The following is an 18,266-nucleotide window of genomic DNA, read 5'->3' as shown; positions in this document are numbered from 1 at the left end:
ATAAGCGACTTTCAAAGGGGGGGGAGAAGAAATGAGACATAACCTGGGAGATATTCGTGAAGTTGTGTGGTTTTTGTAGAGAAGACACACACACACACAGAATGAGCACAAGCTGTAATGACAGTTGAATAGTGCAATTTTATGATAAATACAATCACATCTCCCAACACAAATGTTAAATCAGGAATGAATCGATTCCAATCTTAGTAGGAACGAAAAAACAAACAAAAAAATACAGCAAGGTTTGAGCATAGAGAGGATACAGGATATCAATACATTTGCCGTTATTTGCATCAGTAAGCATTCTCCTCAAAATAGTTATTGTCCCTTTGGAAATTCACAAGCATACAATAAAGAAAATGTTTTTTTGTGTGGGAATGAGCACCGACATTGCGGCTGCAGCACAACTGCATGCAGGACGCTACTGCTCCATCCAGGGACCACTTTATACTGAGATCTTCGTGCAGCTGTAGCAGAGTTAGCATCAGATCTTATCTATGGTTTGCATTTTATAACTTGTATGTCCTCTTCTTTACACTATCAAACAATTATGATCAATTTACAATCATACAAAAAGAAAGAGTATGTATATATTAACCTCTGGCAACAATTAACTTACCCTATTACCCCGTGAAACAGAGCTCAACAACAACATTTGATTCAGGGGTATTTTTTTTTTGTTGTAAATACAGTATGTACCAAATGTAACAATGGAAAATGAACATGTCAGGCTGCACCTGCTGTAATTAGATGTAGTAACTTTTTTTTTATAACTTACAACTTTCTATCCAAGTCAGTTTAGTTTTCAACATTTACTGTGCAATGTCAGCTGATGTGATCCACTCATTTTACAATAAACAGTTCTTCAGTAAGGATTTGCACACATATACAATATAACATATTACATCTTGCATCCACCCTCAGCAGAATTACACATCCAAACCAATTTAGTCCTTTACAGCATATTAAAGATTGCTTAAGGCTTTTTTTTCTTTTTCTTTTTTTTTTGCGTACAAATTACTGCAGTTCATGCTGGACAAACATAACTGATGTTAATGTCTTAGAGTTTAAGAACCCAAGGTGATATGGTTACAGCAAACATTAGAAACACTGCATTTTAACATGAGGCAATACAAAGTAACTGACCGAAACTCTGTATGACTTTTAACTTCAAGAACAGGAGTGATGTTTCATCACAGGCTGGTTAGAAAGCACGTGGATGTGGAGCCATGTCAGTTAAATCATACGTTAGCGACTTTACTCAGACACAGGCATGAATAAATGGAAGAACAGGCCATAGCCATTCTGGCGGCAAACTTGTGCCAAGTTTGTTTCTGTCACCAAAAACACTTTTTAAAATGATATCAGCCATTATTAAACAGCATCAACGCCACTGATTAAAAATTATGGGGAGGGGGATGACTAATTACGACTTAGTGAGGAAAACCGCTGACTCGACAGCGGAAAATTGGCCCAGCAGATTAAGCTGCTAGACTATATGTGTCTTTTATAACAAAACTGAAGATAGGAGATCCTCTCGGAGAGGCTGTCAAAGTAAAAGTTGTCATTTCTTAACTCTAAATAAATAAATGTGACAAAAGCATAACACAAATATAAACAACCATCAAATAAAGAGGAAAGAATAAAGCTATGTTATATAAACTATTACTCTGCGAAAGCACTTCTGTGCTGATGGGAGAAATGCCAAATGTTGGCAGCAATTGTTAAGAAAAGAGAAAGGGAATAAGGGGCTGAAAAGTGCCTTTGTGGATAAAACTCCACTCTCCCTCTATTGGCCTGAGAAAAGTTCTTTAGTTATGATTGCTGCTGTTCCACTTCATTGTTATTTTCCACCACCATGTTGTTTATCGCTGTTGATGGTGCGGAGATGTTGTTTTGAAGCTCGAGTTGAGCCAGTCCCTCCTCTGTGTTTGTCCATGAGCTCATTGACTCATGTACTGTTACTGTGTGTTCCTCCATCTGCCTCTGGAGGCTGTCCATCTCCTCCCTGAGAAAAAAAAAAAAAAAAAAAAAGGTTAGGTCATTTCTGGCATTTGGAGAACTGCTCAGCACTGCACAACAAAATGTTCTGAGTAGGTATGTTGACTAGCTTCAGCCCCGTCCTTCATACAGAACCAAAGGCTTACTTGAGCTGCCGTAGACAGTTGTGCAGGTTGTTGAGCGGCTCCTTGTTGACAGAGGTTGATGGTTTCAGCAACTCGTCCAGCAGAGAGGCGGGCACTGGGCAGTCTGGGATCTTAACTGGCGTCACTGGACTGGATGGGTTCCCCTCACTCTTCAGCTCCACGCGCTGCTGCTCCAACAACATCATTATGGAGACATACTTAGTCATTTATTGCGAGCAGGCCTTTCTCATTTGGCATTACACTGACACCATTGGCTTTTAAATTTGTCTGAAGAAAGGGTGCTGGCTTTGTAGGCATTACTCACACAGTAGAAATTAGTGGGTGCACCCAGCTGGATAACAACATAGTAGCAAATGGTCATTGCTGTCTGTGAGGAATGCTAAAAAGATACTTTCCATTTACTTCACTTATGATGTTCTTCAATTGTGTCTAATGACTGCTAATAACTTTGACTAATATTCAACATTGTAGGTATCTAAAAGCCACCATGCCAAGACAATTAAAGTGATGCAATAAGCAGGCTCTACTAGCACTAATATTAGTGATATGCTCTGTTGCACCTACCAACACTTGGTGATGTCAGAGAAATTGCTTAGTGAACACACTCAAGGGAATTCTTGATAACTTCAAACAAAACAAATTTTTCAAATGATAAGTTACAAAGATAGTAGTCAATTGTTACAATTGTTTAGTGTATCCACAAAATGTAAAAAGTGCACTTGCTAGAAAGCTTGTGGAAAAAGCACTAGAATGATAATAGGGCACAACAATGTTTTACAGCAGAAAACACGGTTTTTTTTACCTTCCTCAGACGACTCTGTTTGAGATCCTGTTTGAGCTGCTGGTTCTGCAGCAGGACCGTCTTCATGCTGTTTCTCAGCTCACCCACTTTGGCCTGCAGCATAAACTTGTCCTTCCTGGTGCTGCTCATCTCCTCCTGCACCGACTCTAGCTCCACTTTAATGTTCTGAAACAGATAACACATTTTAGTTTAGTTATAAATCAGTTTGAACATTAACAAAATAAATACAGAAATAACTGCAGTGCTTGCCTGTAGAGCCATCTGCAGGTTGTCCAGCTCCCTGTGGTGACACTGCTCCATCATCTCCAGCTGCTGCTTCTGAGCCTCGATGTCTCTCTGCCTCTGTTCCACCTCCCACTTCAAGTCCTCAACCTGAATCAGCAGTCAGTGTTAGATATTAGTGTCAGAGATGCTTTTCAATAACAGGTCTGAGTAAAGATGAAACAGACTTTAAAGAATTGGGTCCCTAAAAGCCTTCGCGAAAAAAAATAAGTGGACGACCAAAATGTTGCATTATAATCAATTCAGTCAACTCAATATTAATTATACACAATAAAAAAAAAAAATGAGCATCATGTTTTACTTACAAATTAGCTTTTATTTGTTAGGATATAAAATGTAATCCTAATAAATCACATAACCCAAAACTTCCAGACTCTAGTTCTGAGTCCTCACCTCTTGGTTTGTGAGGGGCTGCTTGGACAGTTCCTCGTCCAGTTGTTTCTGGAGGATCTGGAGCTGAGAGTGAGCCTCACCCAGCTCCTCCTGAAACCTGGAAACCTCCTGAGTGTGCTGTTCATCCTGAGCCCTGCAGAGTGTGACACATTCAATGATAAAATGCACTGCCACAATGGATTCTGCAACACAATATCAGGTTAAAAAGATAATTATCCAAAATCCCTGCAGGTCTAAATCAGGCAAATGCACGTACTGTAGTTTGTGTGCTTCGCTCTGCAGAGCTTTGACCAGGTCCTCTTTGGCCTGCAGGTCCTTCTTGATCTCTGACAGCTCCAGCATGGCTGCCCTGTAGTGCCGTCTGTTGTGGGCTGCCTCAGCCTTTGCTGCTGCCACCTAAAGGACACATCGCATAATTTCAAACTGAAGCACTCTGCTCTAGATCAAAGAATAGTAACAAAAAGTAAAAGCTACTGGTCTTAGTACAGATGCATTTCATCATATATTTTTTTCAACTGTTTGTCAAGAGGGGGCTTAATGAGCCTTTTGCAAAGAAAATGATTTCAGAATAAATATGTTCAAAGTACAGATTCTTAAGAATATTTTGAAAGGGAAACTAAAAAAAACTTCAAGTGGCATTTCATCTAGAAGAGAAAGTGATAATACTGCAGCCTGATATACGTACCTGTTCTTTCAGGTCCTTCACTTTGGTTTTCTCTTTTTCAAAGGCAAGCTGTAGACTTTGCACCACCTGCTTCATTTGCTGGTCCTCCTCCTCTTTACGCCTCAGAACAGCTTGAACCTGAAACCACGTTTTTCTATTTGAGTCTAAAGGTAGCAGGAAACTTTACAACCTCCGGGTAATCCAAACAATAGATCAGTGAGATGAGATGATAACTAGTTTCTCACCTGCAAGTTGAGCTGGACAAGATCTGCCTCCCTCTTTGCTAAGGCAGACTCCAAAATATTGGCATGCTCCCGCATTGCATTATGGGACTGTGATAATCCAGCCAGTTTCCCTTTTTCATGTTCCAGCTCAAGTGTTAACTTCTTGTTGGCATCTTCTAACTTTCTGATCCGCTTCTTGAAGCAGCGTGACTCTTGAAGCTGTGAAACCAATCCACATCATTAATACAAAACATCCCGTATGAACAAAGTCATTACAGAAGTGTAACAAACTGACACAAAATGTATCATAGCTCACCTCATCCTCAAGCTCCATAACCTTCTCCTGGTACTCCTCCAGCTCCGTGGAGGTGAGCGTGATCACTTCCTGCAGCTCCTTCTCCAGCATCGTCTTGCTGTTGGTCACAGCCTGCAGCTCAGCCTGCAGAACCTCAATCTTCTCCTGTAAGACAAATAAAACCACTTAGTATTTTAGTATGATTCTGTTGGTCAACAGCTAAACTGGGATTATTCACATTTTTGAGACAAAAAATATGAAAACAGAACCGGACAAGGACAGAAGTAGATATTAACCAATATTTTTTGATTCTGTGGTACATGTATAGGATAATAGCCTTTCTCATTCAGATAATGTGAATATGCTTACAATACAACAAGCTAACTGCATTCATATATAAATCGCCCCTAACATCTAAACTAAAATTTAGCTAAAATATTTGCTTGATAACGACTTATAATAATCACTTGCTCCTTTGTTAAAGACCTCTTATCCCCGATATTTAAAGCCTCCAGTTAGTAGAGCACATCGTTGATAGGCACACACTATTATACGTACTGTACTATATTTCCAATTACTTTGAACTGTAAATGGATGAGAGCCTGTACACTGTATAACACTTTGTTGACAGTTTTCCGACAAGGATGCTTTTCCTTATACAAACTACCTGCCACTCTGGGACAAACAATATGTTGTGGCTGCGTATTTTTCACTGTAAAGGTCTGGCAGGTTTATACATTACCTGTAAGGCCTGGCTGTTTCCCCCATCTGAAACCTGGGCCTTGAGTTTGACCAGCTCTGCCTCGGCTGTCTCCTTGTCAGTCAGAGCCTCTTGGAGCCGCCTGCTCAGGATGCCCACGGCGTTCTCGTAGGCCTTGTGTTTGGCCTTCATCTCCTTCTGAGCACTGGTCAAATCTGTTCCCAGCCTCTTCACGCGCACCTTCTGCTCTGAGATGGCCCTATATTGATGAGAAATTAAGTTAAGGATGTACATAAGAGCACAAGATGTAGGTGTGCAGTGTTGCATCTTAGAAATCCCATTTTATTTACAGATAACACACAAACACATTGAATAATGTAGATGGATGTACATCAAACTGCATGTACTGACTCATATTTCCATGTGGAGATCAGTCATTGTATGAGCATTGTCCAATATTTGTGTTTATAAATAGCACCTCGACAACAGAGATAGGCATCGTGGTCCAAGTCATTACTGTGGGAATCATTGAAGCTCCTGAAATCTGAGGAGCACATGACTCACTTTTTGGCTTCTCCCTCCAATTGCTCCACCTGTTTCCTCAGGCCCTCGTTCTCTTGTGTCACTGCTGCTAGCTGGTTCTGATCAAACTGTAGAGACTGCGTTGGGAGGAAAAGCAAATAGTCCGCATCACAATAAAAGAATGGCCGACAACCTTCCCTTTTCTTTACATTTGTTATTAAAAAATACCGTACAAAATAAATTCAATAATAAATAACAGACAAACCTGAATATGGGTTTCCAGCTGATCCCTTTCTGTCTGAATGGACTGCAGATGGGCTTCCATGTTGCTCATCTGCTCCTGGACTCTCACCACCTCCTTCTGCAGCCGGGCCTGCTCCAGTTCGGCCTTCTGCTTCTCCCCCTGAGCGCCCAGCACCTCCTGCTTCAGGTCCTTCACCTCCGCCAACAGACGCTTTTTGGTGGACTTGAGCTCACCGATCAGCTGGTCTTTTGAGCTGGCGTCCCGGCGGTACGCTTCCACCATCACCTGTGAAGTCAACGACATTGTGTGCCTGATGAAAACATTATGCAGAACACTAGTAAAGCATTTTCTCCTTTCAAGGAGTGCGAGTGGTCTCCCTCAAATCTGCCTTTACTGGGGGAACACTGCAGGAGAGACGGCAGCAAGAGGATTTAAATCCCACACGGAATCATCTCTGGGCTTTACTGAGACGTATTTCACTGAGGAAAAAATGTCTAGACATACAGAGTTGTAAACGCTTTATTTCCTTTGCCCAAATAGACAAAATATGACAGGAGACCACCAAAGGAAAGCTATGGTGCATGCTGTATATTCTATATAACAGAATATATATATTCAAACTGCATTACAAATTTTACCGTATTTACAGATGCATGAGGGTGCTTTACAATGTATGTATTATTCTGAGAAAAATTTAAAAACGATCAAACATTAGGACTAAAGAGCTGCAGGGAAGTAGCAATGAGATCTCCTCAAGATACTGCAACCAGAGCGGCTTAGTTTTCTTTTTCTATTCATTTTATGCCACCATTATGGTATAACACTAATCATAGTTTAATAATTCACAAAGAGCCCAGTTATTGGCATTAAATATTAAAAGATATAAATAAATTTAAAAAATTGTGTTTGCCCTCAAGGCTTTATAAACAAAACAAAATCTCAGCACAGATATGACATAATTATCAACCTACATATACAAACTGAAATATATAAATAAATTACTTATAATGGCAGGTGCCAATAATCCAAACTAACAATGTACTAAGGTGGTGCTAACTCTCCACTCATGTGCCAATAAATTATAGCGACGGATTTGGGCTGTAACAAGATGACGTGGTCACAAGAGCACCAGTCAAATATCAAACAGTGGAAAATGACGTCGCTATGGTGATGGACATTTCTGTTGTTTTCTTCCAGCTGTTTTTGTAAAGATGAGGGGAAATGATTCTAAGAATAAAAAATAATTGCGATCAGGCGATTATGCAATTACTGAGACAGGCCGACACGTAGCTTCTTTAAAACTGACAGTAATACCACTTGTTTGCTTCTCAGAATCCTGTAACTATTTAATAAGTAATTTAAAACTCATGCTGGAGTTTCTGACTCATCATTGACTTGACTTGAGGCAGTGAAGATACATATTAGTTTATTGAGAATACGGTGATATTTTCCCAAATTCCTCACCACCAGAAGTAAACTAGTTTGGTATTCATGGTTTGCTGAAAGCAGTCCAAATAAAATTTGATGCACCGAGACGAATGTTAATGCACGAGTGTGAAGAGAGTCGACAAAACTGAAGCCCTGAACGAGATACAATAGATTGTGCATCTCTATCATGCTGTCATTTAACTCCACCCTCTTTATGACAGCTTGTCAATGCAAAATAAAGCAGCATCCACCACTGCTCAATCCACTGAGGCATGTCATCCAGCACTCTGGGCATTTTTCAGACAACTTGACAGCCATCTGGCTCCACAATACATCCTCCCACGACAGCATCAGCCTCAGCCAGCCGGGAGAAGTCTTCACGGGCTCCACTTCTCTCGAGCTTCCACTAACTTTCACTAAGCTCAATGCAATCTCATGCAAAAACAAGGGTGATATCTTACCTTTTGTTGCTGGAACTGCTCCTTTAATTTCTGAGCTTGTTTCTTCAAGGAATTATTTTCTTGTTGTAGAGTTTCAATCTGCAACGTAAAAAAAAAAAAATCCTCTCATTATTCACTACTCTGTGTTGGAGAGGTAATCATTGAGGGAAAAATTAGATGCTAAATGCTACTTTCTATTTGAATTATTGAATTTCGATAGAAACTGATAGCTGCTTACGCTGAGGGAAATAACAAACCTTCCTCTTCGGGACAAAAACACTTTGTAATGGCTAAAAACACATTCTTGACCCCTCATAAGCAGCTCAGCATTTCATACATTTCCTTATATCTAAAAAGGCCATCAATCCATCTGTAACTCAATGTACCTCGTCTGTTTTCTCATACCTGACTGGCTTTGACTTGGACTTCTTGTCTGAGCTGATCCAAGACATCTGAGGCCACCAGAACATCCTCTCCGAGCCGCTCAGCGCCCTCGTCAAGTTGGCTCTTGTCGGCCCGAGCTGCCTGCAGCGCGACCTCCAGGACAATTTTCTCGTTCTGGAGGAACTGGATATTGTCGTCCTTGGCGCTGCCGTCTGTCTGCAGCTCGGCCAGCTGGGCCTCCAGCTCCAGGTATTGGGCCTCCAGCTGGTTGATGGACTGCTCTTTGGTGTGTAGGTTCTCCTGAGTGCTTGTCAGCTGGCGCATCAGCTCCAGATGTTCTTTCTGTAGTGACTGCAGCTGCACGTCCTTCTGGGAAAGGGTCAACTTTACCTAAGAGCGACAGAGAGCGACAAGCAGTTTAGAACACAATACAGTAAGAGCTTCACTGCCCATAACAAGTTACTGTAACATTTGGCATGACTACCTGCTCTAGTTCCCTTTCAAGGGTGGTGGCTGTGTTGGCCAGTTTTATCAAGCGCTCCCGCTCTTCCTCAAACTCATCCAGTTTGTGCTGCAGGTCATCTTCCACCATGCTTTTTGCATCCTGGATCTGCTTGTAAGCAGACTCTTGGGTCAGCATGTCCGCCTACATCACAGACAGGAGAAGGATATCAAACATGTTAAGTTATAAATCAGATACTTTGGTTGAATAATAAACATCATGTACAGTCTGTTTCCATGGCGTATTCAGGGATATGTTGGAGAATATACCTCAATGCTCTGGAGCTGAACAGCAATACGCTCTTTCTCTTTGATGGAGCGGTGTTGGGTCTCAGTGAGTTGATGAGACAGTGTCACATTTTCCAGCTTCAGATGTTCAAGAACGCCAATCTGCGTCATCTGTCCAGCCTGGGAAACAAAAGAAAAATAAGACGAAACATGTTACCTGTGATGTTCTGTCTTTGTGTCAACTTTGTGTCAAGTTTTGTCAAACGCCAAGCCGGGAGGTCGAAAACATCGGCATTAGCGCCACCTTACCTGCATGTTGGCCATTTCTCCTTGCAGTCGCACTCTTGCCTCCTGGGCCATTGCTAGCTGCTGCTGATACCACTGTCTGAGCTGCTGGAGCGAGTTGATCTCAGCCTGGGAGGTCTTTAGTCGACTCTGCAGGGTGCTGCGCTCCAGCTGTACCTGCTGAAGCTGACGCTGAAGGCCGCCCATTTGGTCACGCAACTCGTGAACTGCAAAGGTGTAGGATCAAAACGGCCAATGTAAAAACAGAGGTGGGAGCGACTATAACTTTACACACTCAGTTCCCTGGGTCTTCATCCCTCACCTGTATTATCCCTGGAGGTTACAGTGTTCTGCATCTCCTCCACCTTCCCCATCAGCCGGTTGTACTGGTCTTCAGCAACCTTCAAGTCATTGCTCAGAGAGGTCAGACTGGCATTCCTGCTCTCCAGACTGCCCTGCAGCTCCACCATGGCCTTCTCTAGCTGGCTGCAGTTTTGTCGCAGTGTGCCAACCTCCGTCCTGAGGGAGCTTTGCTTCTCCTGGCTGAATTGAGCCTCTTCCTTTTTGGCGTGCAGCTGAGCATTCACTGTAGCAAGCTGGGCCTGAAGCTCCGTCTTCTCCTTGAGAGCCTAGAGAACAGTATTTAACCAAATCATTCTCAGTGTTTCCAGTATAATGGAATTACATAGGTACCTAGTGTTTTTCCTGTTGCTGCAGCTTTTATAATATATAATAAACTAAATGCAGTCAGAAGACTGCATTTAGTTTAGGTGGCCTTAACTATTGAGTCATAATAAGGTCTAACTTACTCAACGCTATACTACAGTAGCTTGTGGTGATGTTTTGGGTGATATTCCAAGGTTTCGATGTTATTTTGGCAGCACCTACAGATCTGTATGAATAGGTGCTATGTGCAGAAGGAAAACAAATATGATTATTAAAATCAATACCTGATTGGCCTCAGACGACAAGGATTCCAACTGGCCTTCAAGTCTCATTTTCTCCTTCAGCACCTGGAGCATTTCATCGTGGCCCATCACAGAGCTTTCCAAAGAAACACTGAAACAAACATAAACAACATTTGTGCAAAAAGAATACTAAATTTCAACCGAAAATTACGTAAATTTACACAATCAATACATTTTGTAATAAAAAAAAAAAATCCCAAACATTAGTAGATTCCAGCTTTTTAACACAAGAGTTTTCATCAATCTCAAAGTAAAATCGGCTTAAGTTAAAGGCTTATTCTTAGTTTTATAATTCAAAAAGTGCATTCAGTTGTAGGCATGATATCCGTCTGAAACTCAGAATACCTGCTGGAGAAGCTGTCCCTGCGGCTGTGAGGCTCTGCCGTCCCTTCTCTCTCCTGCTCCAGCTCCAACTGGTGCTGCTCCTCACTGGCTGCCTGCAGCACCTCCTGTAAAGAGGGGAACTGACCCATGACCTCAGGGGCAATCTCCCTCCCCTCCACCGTGTACGGCCCCCGCTGCCTCTCCACTACTGCAGACAGCATACCGTAGGTCCCCCTGGTCGACACACTGCTGTAAGATGAGCTGTCGCTGTCATTGCCGTCGTTCCCCGGCCTCGCTCCCGATTCGCTGCCATCGATTTCTGACACATTGTCCCCGACTTGGTGCGAAGCTCCAGGTTGTGCCTCCGTCTCACAGGTGCCGCACTCTGACATCACGTTGACCTCAGACAGCGTGGACACAGAGCTCATGGTGGACTGGAGGGAGCTCATGGTGTTATCTCCTGTCGTTACACCACCTCCTCCTCCTCCTCCTCCTTCACCTCGACCATCACTCTCAGGAGACTTGTAGTCAGCCAACGAGTGGATCTTGCTGGGGCGAGGTGACCTGGACTTCCTCTCCTTGGAAGGGGGAATTCCCAGGCTACCCAGTTTGGGACCGCGTGGGACACTGGTCCTCAGGAAGGAATACTCCGTGGTCATGGCGACAGTGTTGGCCCGGGGCAGCGCCTCAGGATGCAGCATGAGTTCTGGATCCAGGGTACTGAATTGTCTGCTCTTGGCAGTAGTGCGGTGAGACTAGAAAACACGAGAAAGGATCAAAGTTGTCATTCTGACAAAATCTTAATCCAGGTTGATCAGCTTGACACCTAGAACTTCAGAGTCAAAAATCAATGAATCAATCGTGTAAATATTTACACTCAATTTGATGGAATGTACATCAATGCTCTGCAGAGGAAGCAGATCTTTTCTCTTAACTGAAAATATGTTTTCTCAATACTTGTTAAACTGTCAAATGTCTGGGTCACATTGTTTAATTAGCATTAACAGCAGACTTCGCTAAAATTCCCACAAGCACAAAAGCTGCATAAAAATAAATACTTGTCTAATGGCAGAAGCCCCATGTTTGAGATTAAATCTCGCACCAAAAGTAGTTTTGGAAACACATCTCTAACAAACAGACCGGTCTGGAATAAATGAGGAGGCAACTGTGGCTGCGGAAACATGAGAACTTTAAAAGCATAAAAGAGAATTTATTTAGTGCTATCCATGACCTGACAGCGACTGCATTCACTCACCCTCTCCTTATGTCTCTGCACTCTGTACTGCTTGAGTTGCTCCTCCAGACGCCGGCGAGCCTCCAGGCGAATCTTCTCCTCATTCTCCATCTCCAGAGATGGCTTCTCGTAAGCTGAAGGGAAAGAGCGTTAGGACAAACTGAAGAGGGTTCCCCACCGACGCATGCAACCCAAGTACACCACAGCACTTTATCTTCCACAACATCTGGATTAATGACTACAAAAGCTGGATCCTGGCAGTGAGGCTTGTTTTACTGCATTCCTTCGATGTAAATGCTTGAATGACGTTATTTGCATTTGACTATAAGTGAAGTTGCTTGGGACCCTGTTCTCAAATAGTAGTGGTATGCATATTATTCAAATTGGAGTTATGTTAATCCCTGGGTAGGGAACATGTATTGGTACAAACCAAAGGAGTTAGTAAGTCAAAGTGCTCCTGCAACATTCCCCCTTTTACCCAACAGATAATATTGATTTAGTGTAGGTGTTAAATTCAAAAATATAAAAGGTGCATTACACTGTACCACTGTCTCTATTTGTTTGGGTAGTTTACAAACATATGAAAAACATAACCTCAGTCACGCCAGCAAGAGCAAGACAGTTAGTGTTACGGCAGTTAGATTTCCATAAACACGTCAAACCGATGCACACTGAATCAGTAATGTTCACATGAGCCATCATGAGATATTTCATGAGGGTTGTTCATGTGGAGCTATATATATCCTCTGTAGGAGTTAAAATGCCAAAGCAAACAAAATCAGCATTGGTGCCATGCTTAAAAATATTACATTTCATAAGCATGAACAGATCAACTGTGGCTGCCTTTTAAAATACCACCCAAAAAAAGACATAAATAACAAAGGGATTAGTTTAGAAATGCAGCCATTTGCTCAGACAATGTTCCAAATGAAGCGCCAACATCAAATTCTAATCAAGAAATCAACTGCCTGTGGGAGTTGTAAAAAGGAGGTAGCCTCAAACAGCTGAATCATTCTGTTTCAACAGAAACGGGGGTTGAAAAAAAAAAAAAAAAAAAATGCGTACATGAGCCAAAAACCAAAGCATTCCACAGCAAAACGAGGTTAATGTACACAGGGTATTAGAGGGGGCATTCACTCCACATAGGTTTATGCTTACACAGTTCAGTCTCCTGCATAGGCATACTGAGTTTGAGAGACTGCAATGCATCACCCTTGTGAACCGTGACCTCAGCACTAGCCCCCTCAGACTTCTCTAGCATCATGGATGGATAAGCAGCCACACCTGGGGAGGGCTCTTGGGTCTGCGAGTTGACATGGGAGCTGGTGCTCAGGGGAGGAGCTGTCGGAGGCAGGGAACCATTTATAAGGGTGTCCACTGCAGCACCGAAGCCCTCGACCAGTCCGTTTCCATTTGGCATCGCATCTGAACTGACAGGACCTGAAAGACAAGAGGTGGTAGAAAAAGCCCTAAGTACCGTGACAAGAGTCATGATAGGTTTTCGTGAACGAGTCAGAGTGGATGTGATTCTATTGGCAAACTGGCTGGACAACTTTGCCAAGCAACAATCACTGAAGTGAAAAATGTAACTGAAAACATTCGTGCGACACCAGGCTACTCAGGTATCCCTCCAGCTGCATTTACTTTCGCATCAAGGAGCACAATTACTGTGGGGCACAATTTTAAAACATATTTAAAAGCCTTAAAAAATAGATTCCTTCTGTTATCGTCATACTATGGGTAATTATGTCATACATAAGTGTGTAATTTTCTGCCAAAGGTTGAAGCAGGCTTGTTCGTGTAATTAGTTCATACGACAGACTTTGTATGCATTCTTTCCGCTGGTTGAAGTGGTCGGGCATAGCTGGCTTTAAATGCAAATTCGAAACTGGTACAATTTCACCAAAAATCCATTCATATTACAAATCGAAACCAAGCGCTCACAAATGAAAATAGGGATTTAAAGCTAATATAAGAAGAATACCATCGATTTAACACATCAAAATCAACATACTAGTCATAAAAAAAATATTAGTATTCAGCCTGTGAAACTCTTGCATGTGTTTGTGGTTCTGGATGGAGCTTTGCCAAGTTTGAGAAAATAACAAATCTGACATCATCCATCTGTGTATCTGCTGCATTGATTTTAACCATTATTTTTCTGATCTGTCTCTTGTCCATCCTCAAAGGCTCAAAAAGTACAATTTCAGTCAGTTATTTTTCACCTAGTGTTTACACACCGTGGACTATAATCACTGTTGCCGCCGACTGTGACTAATTAGAATTCAGTTCAGCTATTTAACACGTTAGTTCAAAGAGCCGTGAAACATGGAGCAGTAGGAGGCCCCGGGCTTGATCGTAGCCACCAAAACAGGTCATGCATGGCAGCATACAAGTATCAGATAAAAGGGATACCAGTAAGATGCATAAAGGGTAAATACGTTTTTAGATCGGAGAGCAGAGTTGGACCAAAGCACAACACACTGTAGAAATGTATGTAGGCTATATAAGTAACATCTTTTTATGTGGTGGTTAAATATATGTTAGTTTAGGTCGATTTTTCACCAAGCTAAACGACTCACAGCCGGCACTTTTCTTTTCTTTTTTGCTTCGTAAAAGGGAGGGTTTGGTGTCACATTACAGCAACACCGGCACAAAAAAATAATTTTATCCTATCAAGACAGCATCAGTACTCACCATTATGGAGTTCCCCTTTTGAGTTTTGTATGTTCTCCAGCCCTTCTTTCAATTGTATTTCCCGTTCCACAACACGGGCTTCACCGTCTTTGGATTTTACAGCTTGGTCTCCTTCGTAAGTATTGGCCTCCATCTGAGCTGCCTCCGATTGATTAGTTTCCACTTCCATTAAGAAACGTAACAGTCACAAAACGGCCGGCGCACCTTCGGGCAGAGCTTCTCACGCAACCATCTTCTTAGGAGGCAGGTAAACTCGGGAGCATGTCGGTGTCCAGGAGCACTGAGGACACAAAAAAAAATCATTAAATTCAGCATCTGGATTAGAACTTGTCAGCTTTTGTTTAGATAAAATAAACACATTATAAAGATCAACACAGATCATAGAAGAAGTGGAGAAGTTGCAGCGCCTCACCAGTGATCTGTCACACCAATACTGTGACAACACAGCGTGCTTTGATTTAAACACAAGCTGCAGTCAAGTGGATTTTCCCGCGTTAAATAAATCTTAAATTGCAGTAACGTTAAGTCGATTTACATTTAATTAAAAAAAAAATAATATGACAATGCAAGACTGACAGTTTCCGTTTACACGAACGACTGAAGGGATGTTTTAAGCCAGAGATGCACCTGATCAACCAGCCAGCGGGCATTTAAATTAAAAAATCTTTCTGAGCAGCTCCTGCCTGAATGTTCACAAGTCAATTCAGTAAACATAAAACTACGTCGTGTGTAAATCCGCGGACAGGTGAGGCCCGATTCACACGAAAGAGTCTTTCTTTAAAAAGAGTCAACCAACGTCTGACAGCGGTATTTTCCCCACAGCTCTTCTTTGCGTGCCATGTTACATTATCATCGCATGTTATCCGTCATTTTCGTGGTTAATTACACTCTTTAACCCCCGAGGCTGCGCGTCGCTGCGCCGGCTGCGTGACAGTAGCTTCGCTCGGCGCTGCTTCAGCTGGAGTCAGCAGTTCAAAACAAAAGAAAACAGCCGCCGATGAGAAAATAAACCCAATGGCTTGATTATCGCCCTCAGTTGGGTTGAATGATTTTTTTTATTTATTAGTTCATCCACGACGGACAAACGACGAGGACGACAGCACGGGACGTTTAACGACGGGACCTCTGGCAAGCTAAATATGCTAAGTCGCGAGCTAGAAATCGCCAGCGCCGTTGGAGGAGTGATTTCTGAAATATTTAAAAAAATAATCCAACGAATAGGCCACTGTCGCGAATGTACGTTACAACATCCATGTGTAAATTATAAAATGACAATTTCCGTAAATGTTACAAAAGACAATAAATGCTCACCTTTTTTTTTTTTCTTTTTTTTTTTTTTTTGCGAGCTTCGCCTTTCACGACGTGGCTGTTTAGTTTCCGTCCCTTATCGGTCCGACTAGAAACAAAGCGGGCTGACAACATACCGTCTGGAGGAATAAATAAAGCCCGTCGCGCAATGAAGAGCTTGCTGTCTACACTAATTTAATCTGAAATATAGATACAAATCCATGTAATATTTTATTTGTTCGGCTGTTAACGTGAAAATGCATGCGGCAATTATACATTTTATTACACGAACCATAATATGGAGCGGACAGTGCTGCTGGTAGATGTGTCGGATGTGGTACGATGCCTCACTCTTGTGGTCAAAGAGCTGCGCCCTTCTTTCCAGCTGTGCTGCTAACTGCAGCTGCGGAAGCCACAATAAGTGCCATCGCAGACAGCTGGTGCCAGTTTAGGAGCCTTACATGCAGACTGCGTGGATCGCATTAATATGCATATCAGTAAATCACTGCACTACTTTGATTTAATGGGATTAAACTGGATTCCGCATAGAGGATTTGAGTTAAACTTGACCTTCTATCTGATAAAAAACTAAATCCAATATAGTTATTTACTCTGGGCTGGTCATTATCACCCTTCACTGGTATTGATTCCATGATTCCTATATTTAACTTTACTACAGTACTAGCACAACTAAAAATAATAATATGTTTTAGGTTATGATTAATACGTCAAAGACGATTGTGTATTCAGTCAATGGTCTTCCTGCAACCATTACATCTTCATGCACAATTTAATCTGCATATTCATCCCTGCAAAATGCATGTATTAGTCTCTGTCAATTCCAAGAGACAAATTTGGGATCACTATGTTTGCAGGGTACCCATCCATGCATACTTGGCTGGTGCTGGAAAACACTTATCTACATTAAACAAAAGGCCACTGAATATTCATTTTAAAATATATTCCTTAATTCATGTTGACATTAAATATTTAAATAATCTTCCTCATTTTAAAATGAGAAAAACATACTTGAATACACAGTGAAAATGTGTTGTTTTGTGTTACACACACAATTGCATTTTATGTAGCTATATTGTTTTTCTATTATGTAATCTGTGTATTGTTTATATATTGTTTGTTGTCTGTAAACAATAGACCTGTGTACATTGTCCATAGTCACAAACCGTGTTTGCATACTTGGCTAATACATCTGATACTCGTTCTGATAGTTGGGATGTCACACCGTCATTCCCCAACTGATAACTGGTCAGAAATAGGATTTGTAATTTGCTGTTATCACATCAATAAAACCAGCATATTTTTGAGAATGCTCAGAGTACAACTAATGGTGGGAAAGATTATTGAAAATGAAGTCTTACATGTTTTTGCCCCAAGAATTGGGAGAATTCAGGTTAACAGGACACTGAATAGTGCTAGGAAGATGGTCAAAGGTCCCAGACTCCTGCACAGACATCCATGAGTGCACTGCCACCAACACCCACAACAAGACTATTCGATGCCCAAACACTGGTACTATTAGACCCCATCCAACGTCTGGGCCCACAGCAGAACCCACACTGGGACATGTGAGCAGGAAACTGTGGTCCATATGTAAGCTGCCGTGCGTGAGAAATATCACATCCAAGTCTCCAGTCGAATAAACATTGCACGCGCATGTTAAAGTATGTCCAAATAAATCTATAACCTTATTGAAACGTGAGTATGCACATGAATAGAACTGAGACCCACAAACAACAAAGTTCAGGTTCAAGGTTTAAGTCACATTTTATGTTCACATAAACGTACAATGCATTTCAACATAGATTCCACATGTTACTCTGGCGCCATCTATTGGAAGTACAAATAATGACACTAACAATCGCAGAAGACACGATGAGTCAGTAACACACAGTAGACCACAACTTTTTCCACAACTATAACTATAAGCCAACAAAATAAAATTAAACAAAAGGAAGCGATAACCTCAGTGACGGTGGTAGACAGACTGGCTCTCTGTATTGAACTGAGCTGTGTGTATATGCCAGACTGCGGCTAATTACCATAACAATGTAATGACCGAGGAATTTTGTTTTTATGAGGAAATCAAATTTAGCAATTAAACCCCTGAGATGTGATGCTCTTTTACACACAACCTAGGATACACAATGTGAGGGCCTGTCTGTTTTCTTTTTTATAATGAATCATTTTGAAATGTCT

General features: G+C 41.8%; 1 protein-coding gene across 4 annotated transcripts; it reads right to left on the bottom strand.

Annotated features, from left to right (window-relative positions):
- Nucleotides 1-118: 118 nt before the first annotated feature.
- On the bottom strand, nt 119-16,152 carry golga3 (golgin A3). 4 transcript variants are annotated; one of them, XM_069177990.1, is made up of 24 exons: nt 16,074-16,152; nt 14,763-15,042; nt 13,224-13,505; nt 12,087-12,199; nt 10,853-11,586; nt 10,490-10,598; nt 9,862-10,168; nt 9,564-9,766; nt 9,297-9,434; nt 9,010-9,171; nt 8,547-8,915; nt 8,163-8,240; nt 6,295-6,558; nt 6,072-6,166; nt 5,550-5,766; nt 4,829-4,972; nt 4,534-4,731; nt 4,310-4,426; nt 3,881-4,020; nt 3,625-3,757; nt 3,199-3,321; nt 2,950-3,114; nt 2,148-2,314; nt 119-2,008 (listed from the first exon to the last, which is right to left on the bottom strand). In XM_069177990.1, exons 2-24 carry the CDS (start codon nt 14,929-14,931, stop codon nt 1,816-1,818), a joined length of 4,620 nt encoding a protein of 1,539 aa, XP_069034091.1. In that variant the 5' UTR covers nt 14,932-15,042; nt 16,074-16,152; the 3' UTR covers nt 119-1,815. The 4 variants fall into 4 exon arrangements, with proteins under 4 accessions (XP_069034091.1, XP_069034093.1, XP_069034094.1 ...); XM_069177992.1 differs by having other exon boundaries at nt 2,148-2,311; XM_069177993.1 differs by having other exon boundaries at nt 13,350-13,505.
- Between the last annotated feature and the right edge of the window lie 2,114 nt (nt 16,153-18,266).

This window comes from Embiotoca jacksoni, unplaced genomic scaffold (genome assembly GCF_022577435.1).
Source record: "Embiotoca jacksoni isolate LCO1_2020_lvr unplaced genomic scaffold, fEmbJac1.0.p SCAF_8, whole genome shotgun sequence".
Lineage (NCBI taxonomy): Eukaryota > Metazoa > Chordata > Actinopteri > Embiotocidae > Embiotoca > Embiotoca jacksoni.
This window is presented reverse-complemented; position numbering and strand designations above follow the sequence as displayed.